The following is a 16,301-nucleotide window of genomic DNA, read 5'->3' as shown; positions in this document are numbered from 1 at the left end:
ACCAACACCCACACTACAGGACCCACCCGTCCCAACCAACACCCACATTACAGGACCCACCCGTCACATCCAACACCCACATTACAGGACCCAGCCGTCCATCCGTCCCAACCAACACCCACATTACAGTACCCAGCCGTCCATCCATCCCAACCAACACCCACATTACAGGACCCAGCCGTCCATCCGTCCCAACCAACACCCACATTACAGGACCCAGCCGTCCATCCGTCCCAACCAACACCCACATTACAGGACCCAGCCGTCCATCCGTCCCAACCAACACCCACATTACAGGACCCAGCCGTCCATCCGTCCCAACCAACACCCACATTACAGGACCCAGCCGTCCATCCGTCCCAACCAACATCCACATTACAGGACCCAGCCGTCCATCCGTCCCAACCAACATCCACATTACAGGACCCAGCCGCCCATCCGTCTCAACCAACACCCACACTACAGGACCCATCCGTCCCAACCAACACCCACATTACAGGACCCACCCGTCACATCCAACACCCACATTACAGGACCCAGCCGCCCATCCGTCCCAACCAATACCCACATTACAGGACCCAGCCGCCCATCCGTCCCAACCAACACCCACAGTACAGGACCCAGCTGCCCATCCGTCCCAACCAACACCCACATTACAGGACCCAGCCGTCCATCCGTCCCAACCAACACCCACATTACAGGACCCAGCCGCCCATCCGTCCCAACCAACATCCAGATTACAGGACCCAGCCGCCCATCCGTCCCAACCAACACCTACACTACAGGACCCAGCCGTCCATCCGTCCCAACCAACACCCACATTACAGGACCCACCCGTCGCATCCAACACCCACATTACAGGACCCAGCCGTCCATCCGTCCCAACCAACACCCACATTACAGGACCCAGCCGTCCATCCGTCCCAACCAACATCCACATTACAGGACCCAGCCGCCCATCCGTCTCAACCAACACCCACACTACAGGACCCATCCGTCCCAACCAACACCCACATTACAGGACCCACCCGTCACATCCAACACCCACATTACAGGACCCAGCCGCCCATCTGTCCCAACCAATACCCACATTACAGGACCCAGCCGCCCATCCGTCCCAACCAACACCCACAGTACAGGACCCAGCTGCCCATCCGTCCCAACCAACACCCACATTACAGGACCCAGCCGTCCATCCGTCCCAACCAACACCCACATTACAGGACCCAGCCGCCCATCCGTCCCAACCAACATCCAGATTACAGGACCCAGCCGCCCATCCGTCCCAACCAACACCTACACTACAGGACCCAGCCGTCCATCCGTCCCAACCAACACCCACATTACAGGACCCACCCGTCGCATCCAACACCCACATTACAGGACCCAGCCACCCATCCGTCCCAACCAACACCCACATTACAGGACCCAGCCGTCCATCCGTCCCAACCAACATCCACATTACAGGACCCAGCCGCCCATCCGTCCCAACCAACACCTACTCTACAGGACCCAGCCGTCCATCCGTCCCAACCAACACCCACATTACAGGACCCAGCCGTCACATCCAACACCCACATTACAGGACCCAGCCGTCCATCCGTCCCAACCAACACCCACATTACAGGACCCAGCCGTCCATCCGTCCCAACCAACACCCACATTACAGGACCCAGCCGTCCATCCGTCCCAACTAACACCCACATTACAGGACCCAGCCGTCCATCCGTCCCAACCAACACCCACATTACAGGACCCAGCCGTCCATCCGTCCCAACCAACATCCACATTACAGGACTCAGCCGTCCATCCGTCCCAACCAACACCTACACTACAAGCCGTCTAGCTGCCATCTCCCACATTACTCGCTCCCTCCTGATGGTGCAGCTATAGCAATGATTTGTAGCTTATTCCTCCCCAGTTTCTGCATTTCTCCTGGTTTGCAACCCAGTAAACTGCCCCCCCCCGTGGTGCAGATTATCAGCTATTAGGGCTCATTCATGTGTCTGTTTTCCCCTGGCAGACATGACCCTGTGTATAGGTGACGGTATAACACCGGCGTCACGCCAGCGTCTTATCCTAGAGTGTGATACCAAAACCACAGCAGCTACCCGTCGCTAGGTGGTGGATATCGCAGTTGCCGTAGGTGACTAATGGAAACGCTGTGTTCTCTCTCTATCAGAGCAGGCCTGTGATCCTGCGTTCAGCGCTGATGTGGCGGCCGTGGTCATGCAGGAGGGACTCGCGCACATCTGTCTGGTCACGCCTAGTATGACTCTTCTCCGAGCAAAGATCGAGACCAATATTCCACGCAAGAGACAGGGCAGCTGCTCGCAGCACGAGAAGGTGAGTGACCCTATCTGTGTGCCGCCCGCTACGGGTCTGTGGTATCGTCACCCCCGCCCTCAGCCTCCGCGTTATAATGCACTAATATTATCTATCCGGGCCTCTCTGCCATGGACAGACTCTGTAATACTCTACCGGCCTCTACCTTTTATCTTCCACATAGCAATTCACCATACTGTCCCCTTCTCTCCATTACCCCTGCCGGAATCGCGTCTCACGCTGGCCCCTGCCTCCCTTGCTCCCGCCTCCCTCACGCTGACCCCCTGCTCCCGCCTCCCTCACGCTGACCCCCTGCTCCCGCCTCCCTCACGCTGACCCCCTGCTCCCGCCTCCCTCACGCTGACCCCCTGCTCCCGCCTCCCTCACGCTGACCCCCTGCTCCCGCCTCCCTCACGCTGACCCCCTGCTCCCGCCTCCCTCACGCTGACCCCCTGCTCCCGCTTCCCTCACGCTGACCCCCTGCTCCCGCCTCCCTCACGCTGACCCCCTGCTCCCGCCTCCCTCACGCTGACCCCCTGCTCCCGCCTCCCTCACGCTGACCCCCTGCTCCCGCCTCCCTCACGCTGACCCCCTGCTCCCGCCTCCCTCACGCTGACCCCCTGCTCCCGCCTCCCTCACGCTGACCCCCTGCTCCCGCCTCCCTCACGCTGACCCCCTGCTCCCGCCTCCCTCACGCTGACCCCCTGCTCCCGCCTCCCTCACGCTGACCCCCTGCTCCCGCCTCCCTCACGCTGACCCCCTGCTCCCGCCTCCCTCGCACTTGCTGACCCCCTGCTCCCGCCTCCCTCGCACTTGCTGACCCCCTGCTCCCGCCTCCCTCGCACTTGCTGACCCCCTGCTCCCGCCTCCCTCGCACTTGCTGACCCCCTGCTCCCGCCTCCCTCGCACTTGCTGACCCCCTGCTCCCGCCTCCCTCGCACTTGCTGACCCCCTGCTCCCGCCTCCCTCGCACTTGCTGACCCCCTGCTCCCGCCTCCCTCGCACTTGCTGACCCCCTGCTCCCGCCTCCCTCGCACTTGCTGACTTTCCCTGTTTCTCGCAGGCCCTGGAGAAGTTCTATGAACAGGTCATGCAGGGAATCATCCGTCACATCAACTTTGAAGGTGCCTGTTTCCAGCAAATCTCTCCGCTTCTGTAATAATGTCTCTCTGTGGCTCTCTCTCTCTCTGTGTGTCTGTCTCTCTCTCTCTGTGGCTCTCTCTCTGTGGCTCTCTCTGTGGCTCTCTCTGTGGCTCTCTCTGTGGCTCTCTCTCTGTGGCTCTCTCTCTGTGGCTCTCTCTCTGTGGCTCTCTCTCTGTGGCTCTCTCTCTGTGGCTCTCTCTCTGTGGCTCTCTCTCTCTCTCTCTCTCTCTCTCTCTCTCTCTCTGTGGCTCTCTCTCTCTGTGGCTCTCTCTCTCTGTGGCTCTCTCTCTCTATGGCTCTCTCTCTCTATGGCTCTCTCTCTGTGGCTCTCTCTCTCCCCCCCCCCTCCCCCAGTCGGGCTATGTAACCCCCTTTTCCTTGTATCCCCGGGTGCCGGGCTGGCAGTGGTGAAGGTGGTCTTAGTGGCCTCGCCCGGGTTTGTGCGGGAGCAGTTCTGTGAGTTCCTTTTCCTCCGAGCTGTAAAACAAGATTTAAAGACCATCCTGGAAAACCGAGGAAAATTCATCCAAGTCCACAGCTCGTCTGGGCACAAATACTCGCTGACAGGTATGGGCAAACCCCCGCGCTCTCACCTGTAACTGGTCACCCGATGGGGGGTACCGGGGTGTTGGATACATCTGTAATTCTGCCCCAGCACAGCGATTGTACAGGAGGGAAGTGAGGCTGCCGCGTCTCAGACTTTATACTTTGTGTCTCTTACAGAAGTTCTGTGTGATCCAGCCGTCACCGCCCGCCTGGCAGACACGAAGGTCAGTACATCCTTAGTGCCAGCTTCCAGCTGGACGTCTGTGCCACCACTGCTCTAATCTGTGCCCTCCTCGCAGGCTGCAGCTGAAATAAAAGCGCTGGGAGACTTCTACAAGATGCTGCAACATGAACCAGACAGAGCATTCTACGGGTCAGTGCCCTGCTCAGTACTGCCCCGATGCCTCCCACCTCACTATGTGCCCCCTGTTCCAGCAGTCCTCTTCTGTGTCTCCCTGTACACCTTCTATTCCTCCGCTCCCCCCCCCCCCCGTGTCTGTCCCCTCTCCCTGTACACCTCCTCTTCCTCCTCACCCCCCCCGTGTCTGTCCTCTCCCTGTACACCACCTCTTCCTCCGCTCCCCCCCCGTGTCTGTCCTCTCTCTCCCTGTACACCTCCTCTTCCTCCGCTCCCCCCCCGTGTCTGTCCTCTCTCTCCCTGTACACCTCCTCTTCCTCCACTCCCCCCCATATGTCTGTCCTCTCTCTCCCTGTACACCTCCTCCTCTTCCTCCGCTCCCCCCCATATGTCTGTCCTCTCTCTCCCTGTACACCTCCTCTTCCTCTGCTCCCTCCCCCGTGTCTGTCCTCTCTCTCCCTGTACACCTCTTCTTCCTCCACTCCCCCCCCGTGTCTGTCCTCTCTCTCCCTGTACACCTCCTCTTCCTCCCCCCCCGTGTCTGTCCTCTCTCTCCCTGTGCACCTCCTCTTCCTCCCTCTCCCCTGTGTCTGTCCTCTCTCTCCCTGTACACCTCCTCTTCCTCCGCTCCCCCCCCGTGTCTGTCCTCTCTCTCCCTGTACACCTCCTCTTCCTCCGCTCCCCCCCCGTGTCTGTCCTCTCTCTCCCTGTACACCTCCTCTTCCTCCCCCCCCCCCGTGTCTGTCCTCTCTCTCCCTGTACACCTCCTCTTCCTCCCCCCCCCGTGTCTGTCCTCTCTCTCCCTGTACACCTCCTCTTCCTCCGCTCCCCCCCCGTGTCTGTCCTCTCTCTCTCCCTGTACACCTCCTCTTCCTCCCCCCCCGTGTCTGTCCTCTCTCTCCCTGTGCACCTCCTCTTCCTCCCTCTCCCCTGTGTCTGTCCTCTCTCTCCCTGTACACCTCCTCTTCCTCCGCTCCCCCCCCGTGTCTGTCCTCTCTGTCCCTGTACACCTCCTCTTCCTCCGCTCCCCCCCGTGTCTGTCCCCTCTCTCCCTGTACACCTCCTCCCCCCCCCGTGTCTGCCCTCTCTCTCCCTGTACACCTCCACTTCCTCCTCCCCCCGTGTCTGTCCTCTCTCCCTGTACACCTCCTCTTTCTCCACTCCCCCCCCTGTCTGTCCTCTCTCCCTGGACACCTCCTCCTCCTCCTCCGCTCCCCCCCCGTGTCTATCCTCTCCCTGTACACCTCCTCTTTCTCCGCTCCCCCCCCCCCCCCGTCTCTGTCCTCTCATTCTCCCTGTACACCTCCTCTTTCTCGACTCCACCCCCCCCCCCCCGTCTGTCCTCTCTCCCTGTACACCTCCTCCTCTTCCTCCGCTCCCCCCCCCCCCGTGTCTATCCTCTCCCTGTACACCTCCTCTTTCTCCACTCCCCCCCCCCCCCCCCCGTCTCTGTCCTCTCTTTCTCCCTGTACACCTCCTCTTTCTCGACTCCCCCCCCCCCCCGTCTGTCCTCTCTCCCTGTACACCTCCTCCTGTTCCTCCGCTCCCCCCCCCCCCGTGTCTATCCTCTCCCTGTACACCTCCTCTTTCTCCACTCCCCCCCGCCACCCCCCACCGGTGTCTGCCCTCTCTCTCCCTGTACACCTCCACTTCCTCCTCCCCCCGTGTCTGTCCTCTCTCCCTGTACACCTCCTCTTTCTCCACTCCCTAACCCCCCCCCCCCCCCCTGCCTGTCTTCTCTCCCTGGACATCTCCTCTTTCTCCGCTCCCCCCCGTGTCTATCCTCACCCTGTACATCTCCTCTTTCTCCGCCCCCCCCCCGTCTCTGTCCTCTCTCTCTCCCTGTACATCTCCTCTTTCCCCGCGCCCCCCCCGTCTCTGTCCTCTCTCTCTCCCTGTACACCTCCTCTTTCTCCACTCCCCCCCCCCCCCCGTGTCTGTCCTCTCTCTCTGTACACCTCCTCTTTCTCCGCTCCCCCCCCCCGTGTCTGTCCTCTCTCTCCCTGTACACCTCCTCTTCCCCGCTCCCCCCCCCGTGTCTGTCCTCTCTCTCCCTGTACACCTCCTCTTCCCCGCTCCCCCCCCATATGTCTGTCCTCTCTCTCCCTGTACACCTCCTCTTCTCCGCTCCCCCCCGTGTCTGTCCTCTCTCTCCCTGTACACCTCCTCTTCTCCGCTCCCCCCCGTGTCTGTCCTCTCTCTCCCTGTAAACCTCCTCTTCCCCGCTCCCCCCCCATATGTCTGTCCTCTCTCTCCCTGTACACCTCCTCTTCCCCGCTCCCCCCCCGTGTCTGTCCTCTCTCTCCCTGTACACCTCCTCTTCCCCGCTCCCCCCCCATATGTCTGTCCTCTCTCTCCCTGTACACCTCCTCTTCCCCACCCCCCCCCCATATGTCTGTCCTCTCTCTCCCTGTACACCTCCTCTTCTCCGCTCCCCCCGTGTCTGTCCTCTCTCTCTCTCCCTGTACATCTCCTCTTTCTCCGCTCCCCCCCGTGTCTGTCCTCTCTCTCCCTGTACACCTCCTCTTCCTCCGCCCCCCCCCCGTGTCTATCCTCTCCCTGTACATCTCCTCTTTCTCCAAACCCCCCCCCTGTGTCTGTCCTCTCTCTCTCCCTGTACACCTCCTCTTTCTCCGCTCCCCCCCCCCCCCCCCCGTCTGTCCTCTCTCTCTCCCTGTACACCTCCTCTTTCTCCGCTCCCCCCCCCCCCCGTGTCTGTCCTCTCTCTCTCCCTGTACACCTCCTCTTTCTCCGCTCCCCCCCCCTGTGTCTGTCCTCTCTCTCTCCCTGTACACCTCCTCTTTCTCCGCTCCCCCCCCCCGTCTGTCCTCTCTCTCTCCCTGTACACCTCCTATTTCTTCCTTTCCCCCCCCCCCCGTGTCTGTCCTCTCTCTCTCCCTGTACACCTCCTCTTTCTCCGCTCCCCCCCCCCGTGTCTGTCCTCTCTCTCTCCCTGTACACCTCCTCTTTCTCCGCTCCCCCCCCCGTGTCTGTCCTCTCTCTCCCTGTACACCTCCTCTTCCCCGCTCCCCCCCCGTGTCTGTCCTCTCTCTCCCTGTACACCTCCTCTTCCCCGCTCCCCCCCCCCCGTGTCTGTCCACTCTCTCTCTCCCTGTACATCTCCTCTTTCTCCGCTCCCCCCCCGTCTCTGTCCTCTCTCTCTCCCTGTACACCTCCTCTTTCTCCACTCCCCCCCCCCCCCCCCCGTGTCTGTCCTCTCTCTCTCTGTACACCTCCTCTTTCTCCGCTCCCCCCCCCCCGTGTCTGTCCTCTCTCTCCCTGTACACCTCCTCTTCCCCGCTCCCCCCCGTGTCTGTCCTCTCTCTCCCTGTACACCTCCTCTTCCCCGCTCCCCCCACATATGTCTGTCCTCTCTCTCCCTGTACACCTCCTCTTCTCCGCTCCCCCCCGTGTCTGTCCTCTCTCTCCCTGTAAACCTCCTCTTCCCCGCTCCCCCCCATATGTCTGTCCTCTCTCTCCCTGTACACCTCCTCTTCCCCGCTCCCCCCCCCGTGTCTGTCCTCTCTCTCCCTGTACACCTCCTCTTCCCCGCTCCCCCCCCATATGTCTGTCCTCTCTCTCCCTGTACACCTCCTCTTCCCCGCTCCCCCCCCCATATGTCTGTCCTCTCTCTCCCTGTAAACCTCCTCTTCCCCGCTCCCCCCCCCATATGTCTGTCCTCTCTCTCCCTGTACACCTCCTCTTCCCCGCTCCCCCCCCGTGTCTGTCCTCTCTCTCCCTGTACACCTCCTCTTCCCCGCTCCCCCCCATATGTCTGTCCTCTCTCTCCCTGTACACCTCCTCTTCCCCGCTCCCCCCCATATGTCTGTCCTCTCTCTCCCTGTACACCTCCTCTTCCCCGCTCCCCCCCCATATGTCTGTCCTCTCTCTCCCTGTACACCTCCTCTTCTCCGCTCCCCCCCGTGTCTGTCCTCTCTCTCTCTCTCTCTCCCTGTACATCTCCTCTTTCTCCGCTCCCCCCCCTGTGTCTGTCCTCTCTCTCTCCCCCTGTACATCTCCTCTTTCTCCGCTCCCCCCCGTGTCTGTCCTCTCTCTCTCTCCCTGTACATCTCCTCTTTCTCCGCTCCCCCCCCCCGTGTCTGTCCTCTCTCTCTCTCCCTGTACATCTCCTCTTTCTCCGCTCCCCCCCCCCCGTGTCTGTCCTCTCTCTCCCTGTACACCTCCTCTTCCTCCGCCCCCCCCCCCCCGTGTCTATCCTCTCCCTGTACATCTCCTCTTTCTCCAAACCCCCCCCTGTGTCTGTCCTCTCTCTCTCCCTGTACACCTCCTCTTTCTCCGCTCCCCCCCCCCCCGTCTGTCCTCTCTCTCTCCCTGTACACCTCCTCTTTCTCCGCTCCCCCCCCGTGTCTGCCCTCTCTCTCTCCCTGTACACCTCCTCTTTCTCCGCTCCCCCCCCCGTGTCTGTCCTCTCTCTCTCCCTGTACTCCTCCTCTTTCTCCGCTCCCCCCCCCCGTGTCTGTCCTCTCTCTCCCTGTACACCTCCTCTTCCCCGCTCCCCCCCCGTGTCAGTCCTCTCTCTCCCTGTACACCTCCTCTTCCCCGCTCCCCCCCCCGTGTCTGTCCTCTCTCTCTCCCCCTGTACATCTCCTCTTTCTCCGCTCCCCCCCGTGTCTGTCCTCTCTCTCTCTCCCTGTACATCTCCTCTTTCTCCGCTCCCCCCCCCGTGTCTGTCCTCTCTCTCTCTCCCTGTACATCTCCTCTTTCTCCGCTCCCCCCCCCCCGTGTCTGTCCTCTCTCTCCCTGTACATCTCCTCTTTCTCCGCTCCCCCCCCGTGTCTGTCCTCTCTCTCTCTCCCTGTACATCTCCTCTTTCTCCGCTCCCCCCCCGTGTCTGTCCTCTCTCTCTCTCCCTGTACATCTCCTCTTTCTCCGCTCCCCCCCCCGTGTCTGTCCTCTCTCTCTCTCCCTGTACATCTCCTCTTTCTCCGCTCCCCCCCCCGTGTCTGTCCTCTCTCTCCCTGTACACCTTCTCTTTCTCGGCTCCCCCCCGTCTCTGTCCTCTCTCTCTGTACTCCTCCTCTTTCTCCGCTCCCCCCCCCCCCGTGTCTGTCCTCTCTCTCTCTCCCTGTACATCTCCTCTTTCTCCGCTCCCCCCCCCGTGTCTGTCCTCTCTCTCTCTCCCTGTACATCTCCTCTTTCTCCGCTCCCCCCCCCGTGTCTGTCCTCTCTCTCTCTCCCTGTACATCTCCTCTTTCTCCGCTCCCCCCCCCGTGTCTGTCCTCTCTCTCTCTCCCTGTACATCTCCTCTTTCTCCGCTCCCCCCCCGTGTCTGTCCTCTCTCTCTCTCCCTGTACATCTCCTCTTTCTCCGCTCCCCCCCGTGTCTGTCCTCTCTCTCTCTCCCTGTACATCTCCTCTTTCTCCGCTCCCCCCCCGTGTCTGTCCTCTCTCTCCCTGTACACCTTCTCTTTCTCCGCTCCCCCCCGTCTCTGTCCTCTCTCCCTGTACATCTCCTCTTTCTCCGCTCCCCCCCCCGTGTCTGTCCTCTCTCTCTCTCCCTGTACATCTCCTCTTTCTCCGCTCCCCCCCCCCGTGTCTGTCCTCTCTCTCTCTCCCTGTACATCTCCTCTTTCTCCGCTCCCCCCCGTGTCTGTCCTCTCTCTCCCTGTACACCTTCTCTTTCTCCGCTCCCCCCCGTCTCTGTCCTCTCTCTCTGTACACCTCCTCTTTCTCCGCTCCCCCCCCCCCCCGTGTCTGTCCTCTCTCTCTCCCTGTACACCTCCTCTTTCTCCGCTCCCCCCTCCCCCGTGTCTGTCCTCTCTCTCCCTGTACACCTCCTCTTTCTCCGCTCCCCCCTCCCCCGTGTCTGTCCTCTCTCTCCCTGTACACCTCCTCTTTCTACTTCAGGGTCCATAGGGGGTCCACAGGGTTGACCTTGGGGTATAGTTGGATCTGGATCCACGGGCACCACGCAGTTAAAGCTTTGCTGCTCCCAGGATGCACTTGGGTCCGTCCTCCTCTATACCCCGCCCCCGGCCACAGGCACCTCAGTTTTAGTTGGTTCCCGGCCAGAGTCGGGTCACCCTGCACAGTGGGGCTGCATAAGCAGCCCCTAAGCTTTATTCATTTATTTTTAAAAACGAAGATTTTATTATTTTATTTTTACTGTCTTCAGAGCGGCAGCATCAGACTGTCCATCTGGATGTCTACGCTGCCGCTCCAACAGCCCCGCTGGCGCTGCGACGCCGGTACTGATCCGGGGATCGCAGCGGGACCCCGGAGTCAGTACTAGTGTGGCTCCGGGACCTCCCAAGGACTGCTGCCTGACTCAAGGGGCCAGGTAAGCCGCGTGCAGCGCTGCACGCGGGGATAATGCAGTCTTCATGCCGCCGGTCTCTGGGGACAGACCGGCGGCGCTAGTAGCGGCGGCGGGCTCCCCCTCTTCAGGAATACCCCGCGTGTCCGCTGGCCCCCGGGGTGTAAGTACCGGCGGGGAACCGGCTTCCCCGGGGGTTTAGTACTAGCAGGGGAGGCAGCCTTCCCTGCTTCAGCGCTCCTCCCCTCAGCCCAGCGCGCCTTCTCTCATGTGTGCTGGCGTCGTTGTGCTCTCTCTCGGCCACTCCTCCTCTGAGCTCTCCGGCGGCCATCTTCCTCAGGCAGCATTGCAGAGCTCCCAGGCAGGCTTACAGTGGACCAGTCCCGCAGCGCTATAGCCCTCCCAGACACTGAATCTGGGAGGGTGATTGTAGCGGAAGGTGCAGTGAGTATAACTTCTCTGCATGGTATGTGACTATTGCTAGTGCCTCCTGTCTGTGCTTATTTCTACTTACTGTCAGCTTATACCTATCCCTTTCCTTCTACGGCCCGCAGGTGCGTGGGGGAGGGGTGTTCTTTCTGTGTACCTCACTTATATAAATCTACGTATTTGTGAGGTCCGTCACATACAGTTGTGTGCTACACAGTACCAGATTGTGGGCTGTTTGTGTTGCATACTTGGGAGTGCGTGGGTGTTATACGCCTTACCTTGTTTCGGTGAGACACTTTTATTGCAAAAAAGTTTGTGTCATGTCTGATGAGGGGAATGAGTGCTCCGAGGCTCCTGTGTTGTTTTCCTGCCAACGCTGTTCGGCAGGGGTTGACGGGGCAGATTTGTCTCGGGACGGTCTGTGCGGGCGGTGCCAGTTGGTACCTGGACCCTCTAAACCCCCGGTGGCGCAGGATCCTTCGTGGGCGATGTTTACGCAAGTGCTGGCGTCAATCGCAGACCGACTTGCGGTCCCGACTGCGGCCCCTTCTAGGTCGTTGCCCCAGCCTACCATCCCCCGTTCCCCGGGTGTGACACGTCTGGTGCAGTCTCCTCCCGGGTCTCAGACTTTGGGTCCTTATGCGGGTTTGCCGGTATACGTGCAATCCCCCACGGTGCCGCAGCAGTCGATGGTACCCTTTCAGGGGTATCCTCAGGCAGTACCCCCGCCTTGGGTGGACGTCCTCTCCAGCTCTGTTCAGAGTCTGGCGGCTTCGTCATCGGCTTTTCAAAATATGTTGCACAGTGATTTGCCCCCACGGGCGTCCAAGCGTTCCGTTCCAGCTTCACTGGCGGCTCAGTTCACGGACACGGACGTGTCTTCGGATGACGGGGAGATCCATGAAGACTCTGACTCGGATGCCGGGGCCCAGGAGATGGAGGCTAAGTCTTCCATTAATGTGCCGGCATTGGTTAGGGCGGTGCGGGCCATCCTTCACATTGAGGAGGATGTGTCCGCCCCCAGGTCAAAATACCCAAATTTTAAAAAGGCCAAGGTAGCTTCGACGGTTTTTCCCCTGTCCGATCAATTGACGGATCATATGGCAGGGGCCTGGCAGTTGCCCAGCAAGAGGTTCCAACCGCAGAAGCGGTTGGCTTTGAACTATCCGTTTCCGGAGGCTCATTGCAGGAAGTGGGAAACTCCTCCAGCGGTGGATTCCCACGTTACCCACTTAATTAAAAGCGCTACACTGCCTTTGCCGTCGATCTCCTCCCTGAAAGATCCCACGGACAGGAAGGTGGAGACTTGTTTGAAGTCTATCTACTCTCTCTCGGGGGCGGTGGCCCGTCCGTCCATGGCCATCTCTTGGGTGGCTAAGGCCATCGAGAGCTGGGCCAATGCTTTGGAGGATACCTTTCCGGAAGATGCTCCGGAGATCCAGAGAGCGTTGATAGGTCAAATGAGGGATGCGGCTTCCTACATTGGGGAAGCATCGTTAGACGCAAGCCTGCTAACCTCTCGGGTGTCGGCTGCAGCTGTGTTGGCGCGTCGGTCCTTGTGGCTGAGGTCTTGGAGAGCTGACGCTGACTCCAAAAAGGGGCTGGAGGCCTTACCTTTTAATGGGGAGTTGCTTTTTGGTCCAGACTTGGACAAAATTGTGGACACTCTGGCTAAGTCTAAATCAGCCTTCCTCCCTTCGGCTTCTGCTCCTACCAAGGTACGGAGCTCTGCTTTTCGGTCCTTTCGGGTTCAGGGCAAGGCCAAAGGTCAGTCCTTCCCGAGGCAGTCGACGACAAAGGCCGCTTCTAAGCCCAAGAAGCAGCCCTGGAGTGCCAGGCGCCCTTCTTCCAAGCAGGATGATAAACCTTCTGCCTAATGGGACGGGCCTCCCTCTGGGGGACCCCAGAGTGGGAGGCCGACTTCTTCTATTTGCCCAGTGCTGGCACAATACCACCACGGATGCCTGGGTTCGAGAAGTGGTCTCCCAGGGGTACGCCCTGTCTTTTTGGCACAGACCGCCCCACCAGTTTTTCTGCACGAGTCCTTCTCAGGATGCGACCAAGTCTTTACAGATTCTGGAAGCTATAGAGTCCTTGCTGACAGCAGGGGTCATTGTTCCCGTTCCTCAATTACAACGAGGGACGGGGTACTATTCTTCTCTGTTTCTGGTGCGGAAACCCAATGGTTCTCATCGCCCTATCCTCAACTTGAAATCTCTGAACAAATTCCTCAGAGTTCCCAAGTTCAGGATGGAAACGTTACGTTCCATCATTCTGGCGATGGAACCGGGGGATTACATGGTGTCCCTGGATATCCAGGACGCCTAACTCCATGTTCCAATAGCACCTTCGCACCAGCGGTATCTGAGGTTCGCTATCCTTCAACACCATTACCAGTTCCGGGCGCTACCCTTTGGTCTCTCCACGGCACCGAGGGTGTTCACGAAGATTATGGCGGTCATGGCCGCACATCTTCGGAACCAGAATGTACGGCTACTACCGTATCTGGACGACTTCCTGTTGCTGGCGAGTTTCCCGGAGGTACTGCTTCATCATCTCCACTTGACGGTCGCTTGCCTGCAAATAATTTGGAAAAAGTCCTCCCTGATTCCATCTCAGCGGATGGTTCATTTGGGAGCCCTGCTGGATTCTCGTCAGCAAAGGATCTTCCTGACCCCGGAGAAGGTCTCTTCCCTGCAGCTGAGGATACACAGTTGCCTGAGCAGTTGCCACCTGTCGGTCCATTCGGCTCTGAGGGTTTTGAGCTCCATGGTGTCAACATTCGACATGGTGGAATTTGCCCAGTTCCATTCCCGGCCCCTGCAGGGGCTGATTCTATCGGAATGGAACGGGTTACCTCACCGGATCCGCTCTCAGTTGCTGGTGTTGTTCCCAGAGGTTCGGCAGTCTTTGGCTTGGTGGCTTCAGACAGCTCATCTGGTCGAGGGGCGCCCCTTTTGGATCCCGGACTGGGTCCTGCTCACGACGGATGCCAGTCTTCGGGGTTGGGGGGCAGTGACCGGCTCGTTGTCACTTCAGGGTCGTTGGTCTGCGGAAGAAGCTCTTCTTCCCATCAACATTCTGGAACTGCGGGCGGTTTATCGGGCCCCTGCAGTCGTCCGGGTCCCGCTCTTCACGGAAGGGCAGTTCAGGTGCAGTCCGACAACGCCACCACGGTGGCGTATATCAACCACCAAGGAGGAACTCTAAGTCGGGCAGCGATGTCGGAGGTGTCTCGCATCCTTGCTTGGGCGGAGTGTCACATTCCAGCGATCTCGGCAGTCTTCATTCCCGGAGTCCTCAATTGGGAGGCGGACTTCCTCAGCCGTCACGACGTGCATCCCGGGGAATGGTCGCTTCACCCAGAGGTGTTTCAGCTACTCGTGGACAGGTGGGGGCTGCCGGAGCTGGACTTGATGGCCTCCCGTCACAATCACAAGTTGCCCGTTTACGGTTCAAGGACAAGAGACGCAGGCGCTAGTCTGGTAGACGCGCTGTCGGTGAAATGGTCGTTTCACCTGGCGTATCTGTTTCCTCCGATATCCTTACTTCCTCGGGTTCTGCGGAAATTCAAGCAGGACGGCGGCACTCTCGTGCTGGTTGCTCCGGCGTGGCCCAGACGTCCTTGGTACTCCGATCTGAGGTGTCTCTCCATCGACGCTCCGTACCTTCTTCCTCAGCGTCGGGACCTGTTGTCTCAAGGGCCCTGCCTTTACCCGGATCTGGGTCGGCTGTCTTTGATGGCGTGGCTCTTGAGACAGCCGTCTTGAGGTCTAGGGGTTTCTCCAGTTCGGTCATTGGTACCATGCTTAGGGCACGCAAGCCTACCTCCGCACGGATTTACCACAGGGTGTGGCGCACTTACTTTCAGTGGTGTGAATCCAGAAACTATGATCCTCAGGTGTTCCGGGTTTCCAGAATCTTGGAGTTCCTTCAATCAGGTTTGGACCTCGGCTTACGCCTGGCCTCTCTAAAGGTTCATGTGTCTGCTTTGTCCGTGTGGTTTCAGCGACGGATTGCTACACTACCGGATGTTCACACCTTTTTCCAGGGTGTTCTCAGGATACAGCCTCCCTTCCTGCCTCCTGTGGCTCCTTGGGACTTGGCGGTGGTGCTACGGGTCTTGCAGGGTCCTCCTTTTGAGCCTCTTGAGGTGGTGGAGCTCAAGTGGCTGACGTTCAAGACCGTTTTTCTCCTAGCAATTGCTTCTGCCAGGAGGGTTTCAGAATTGGGGGCGCTTTCCTGTCGCCCCCCTTTTCTGATTTTTCATCAGGACAGAGCGGTGCTCCGCACTCGTCCTGAGTTTTTGCCCAAAGTGGTCTCAAAGTTCCACATTAATCAGGAACTTGTTGTACCAGCTTTTCAGTCACCTGATCTTTCAGCTGGTGAGGCTTCCTTAGATGTAGTCCGGGCACTTAGAATCTACGTGGACCGGACTGCTTCGGTTAGGAAGTCGGATTCATTGTTTGTCCTCTTCGGTTTTCACAAGAGGGGTTGGCCTGCCAACAAGCAAACGTTAGCCCGTTGGCTTCGTTCTGTTATTTGTGAGGCTTATGCACAGGAGGGTTTACCTGTGCCAGCCTCTGTTAAGGCTCATTCCACTCGTTCTGTGGGTCCCTCTTGGGCTGCTAGACGTGGCGCCTCCGCTGTTCAGCTGTGTAAGGCGGCCACTTGGTCTTCAATTCAAACGTTTTTGAGGTTCTATGCGTTTGACACCTTCGCCTCTCAGGATGCATCCTTTGGGCTCCGGGTACTCCTTTCAGCACAGGAGCGTCCCCGCCCTTAGTTGAACTGCTTTGGGACATCCCCAAGGTCAACCCTGTGGACCCCCTATGGACCCTGAAGTAGAAAACAAGAAATATGGTAAGAACTTACCTTTGTTATCTCTGTTTCTACGAAGTCCATAGGGTCCACAGGGCGCCCGCCCTGCCGCACCTGGCTTCAAATGGGCTGTGTGGCTGGTCACCGGTTTTCCGTCTCCCATTTCTGTGAGTATGGTTTCTTGTGTGTTCCAGTCTTCCTTCTCTCTGTTTAGTCTCCTCCTCCGGCCTTAGCTGCTTACCAACTGAGGTGCCTGTGGCCGGGGGCGGGGTATAGAGGAGGACGGATCCAAGTGCATCCTGGGAGCAGCAAAGCTTTAACTGCGTGGTGCCCGTGGATCCAGATCCAGCTATACACAAGGTCAACCCTGTGGACCCTATGGACTTCGTAGAAACAGAGATAA

The 16,301-nt window shown here is 59.4% G+C and overlaps 1 protein-coding gene across 1 annotated transcript in view; it reads left to right on the top strand.

Annotated features, from left to right (window-relative positions):
• PELO (pelota mRNA surveillance and ribosome rescue factor) overlaps window positions 1-16,301 on the top strand; it is a 64,312-nt gene that overhangs the window by 13,928 nt on the left and 34,083 nt on the right. Inside the window, exons 5-9 of the mRNA XM_088461720.1 lie at window positions 2,183-2,346; window positions 3,389-3,449; window positions 3,874-4,035; window positions 4,192-4,238; window positions 4,314-4,387. Of these exons, the coding sequence (XP_088317846.1) occupies window positions 2,183-2,346; window positions 3,389-3,449; window positions 3,874-4,035; window positions 4,192-4,238; window positions 4,314-4,387 (508 nt within the window). The remainder of the gene's footprint in view (window positions 1-2,182; window positions 2,347-3,388; window positions 3,450-3,873; window positions 4,036-4,191; window positions 4,239-4,313; window positions 4,388-16,301) is intronic.

The sequence above is a fragment of the Taudactylus pleione genome, unplaced genomic scaffold (genome assembly GCF_031769625.1).
Source record: "Taudactylus pleione unplaced genomic scaffold, aTauple2 ptg001090l, whole genome shotgun sequence".
Classification (NCBI taxonomy): Eukaryota; Metazoa; Chordata; class Amphibia; order Anura; family Myobatrachidae; genus Taudactylus; species Taudactylus pleione.
Note: the sequence above shows the minus strand (reverse complement) of the source record. Positions and strands in the feature narration are given on the sequence as shown.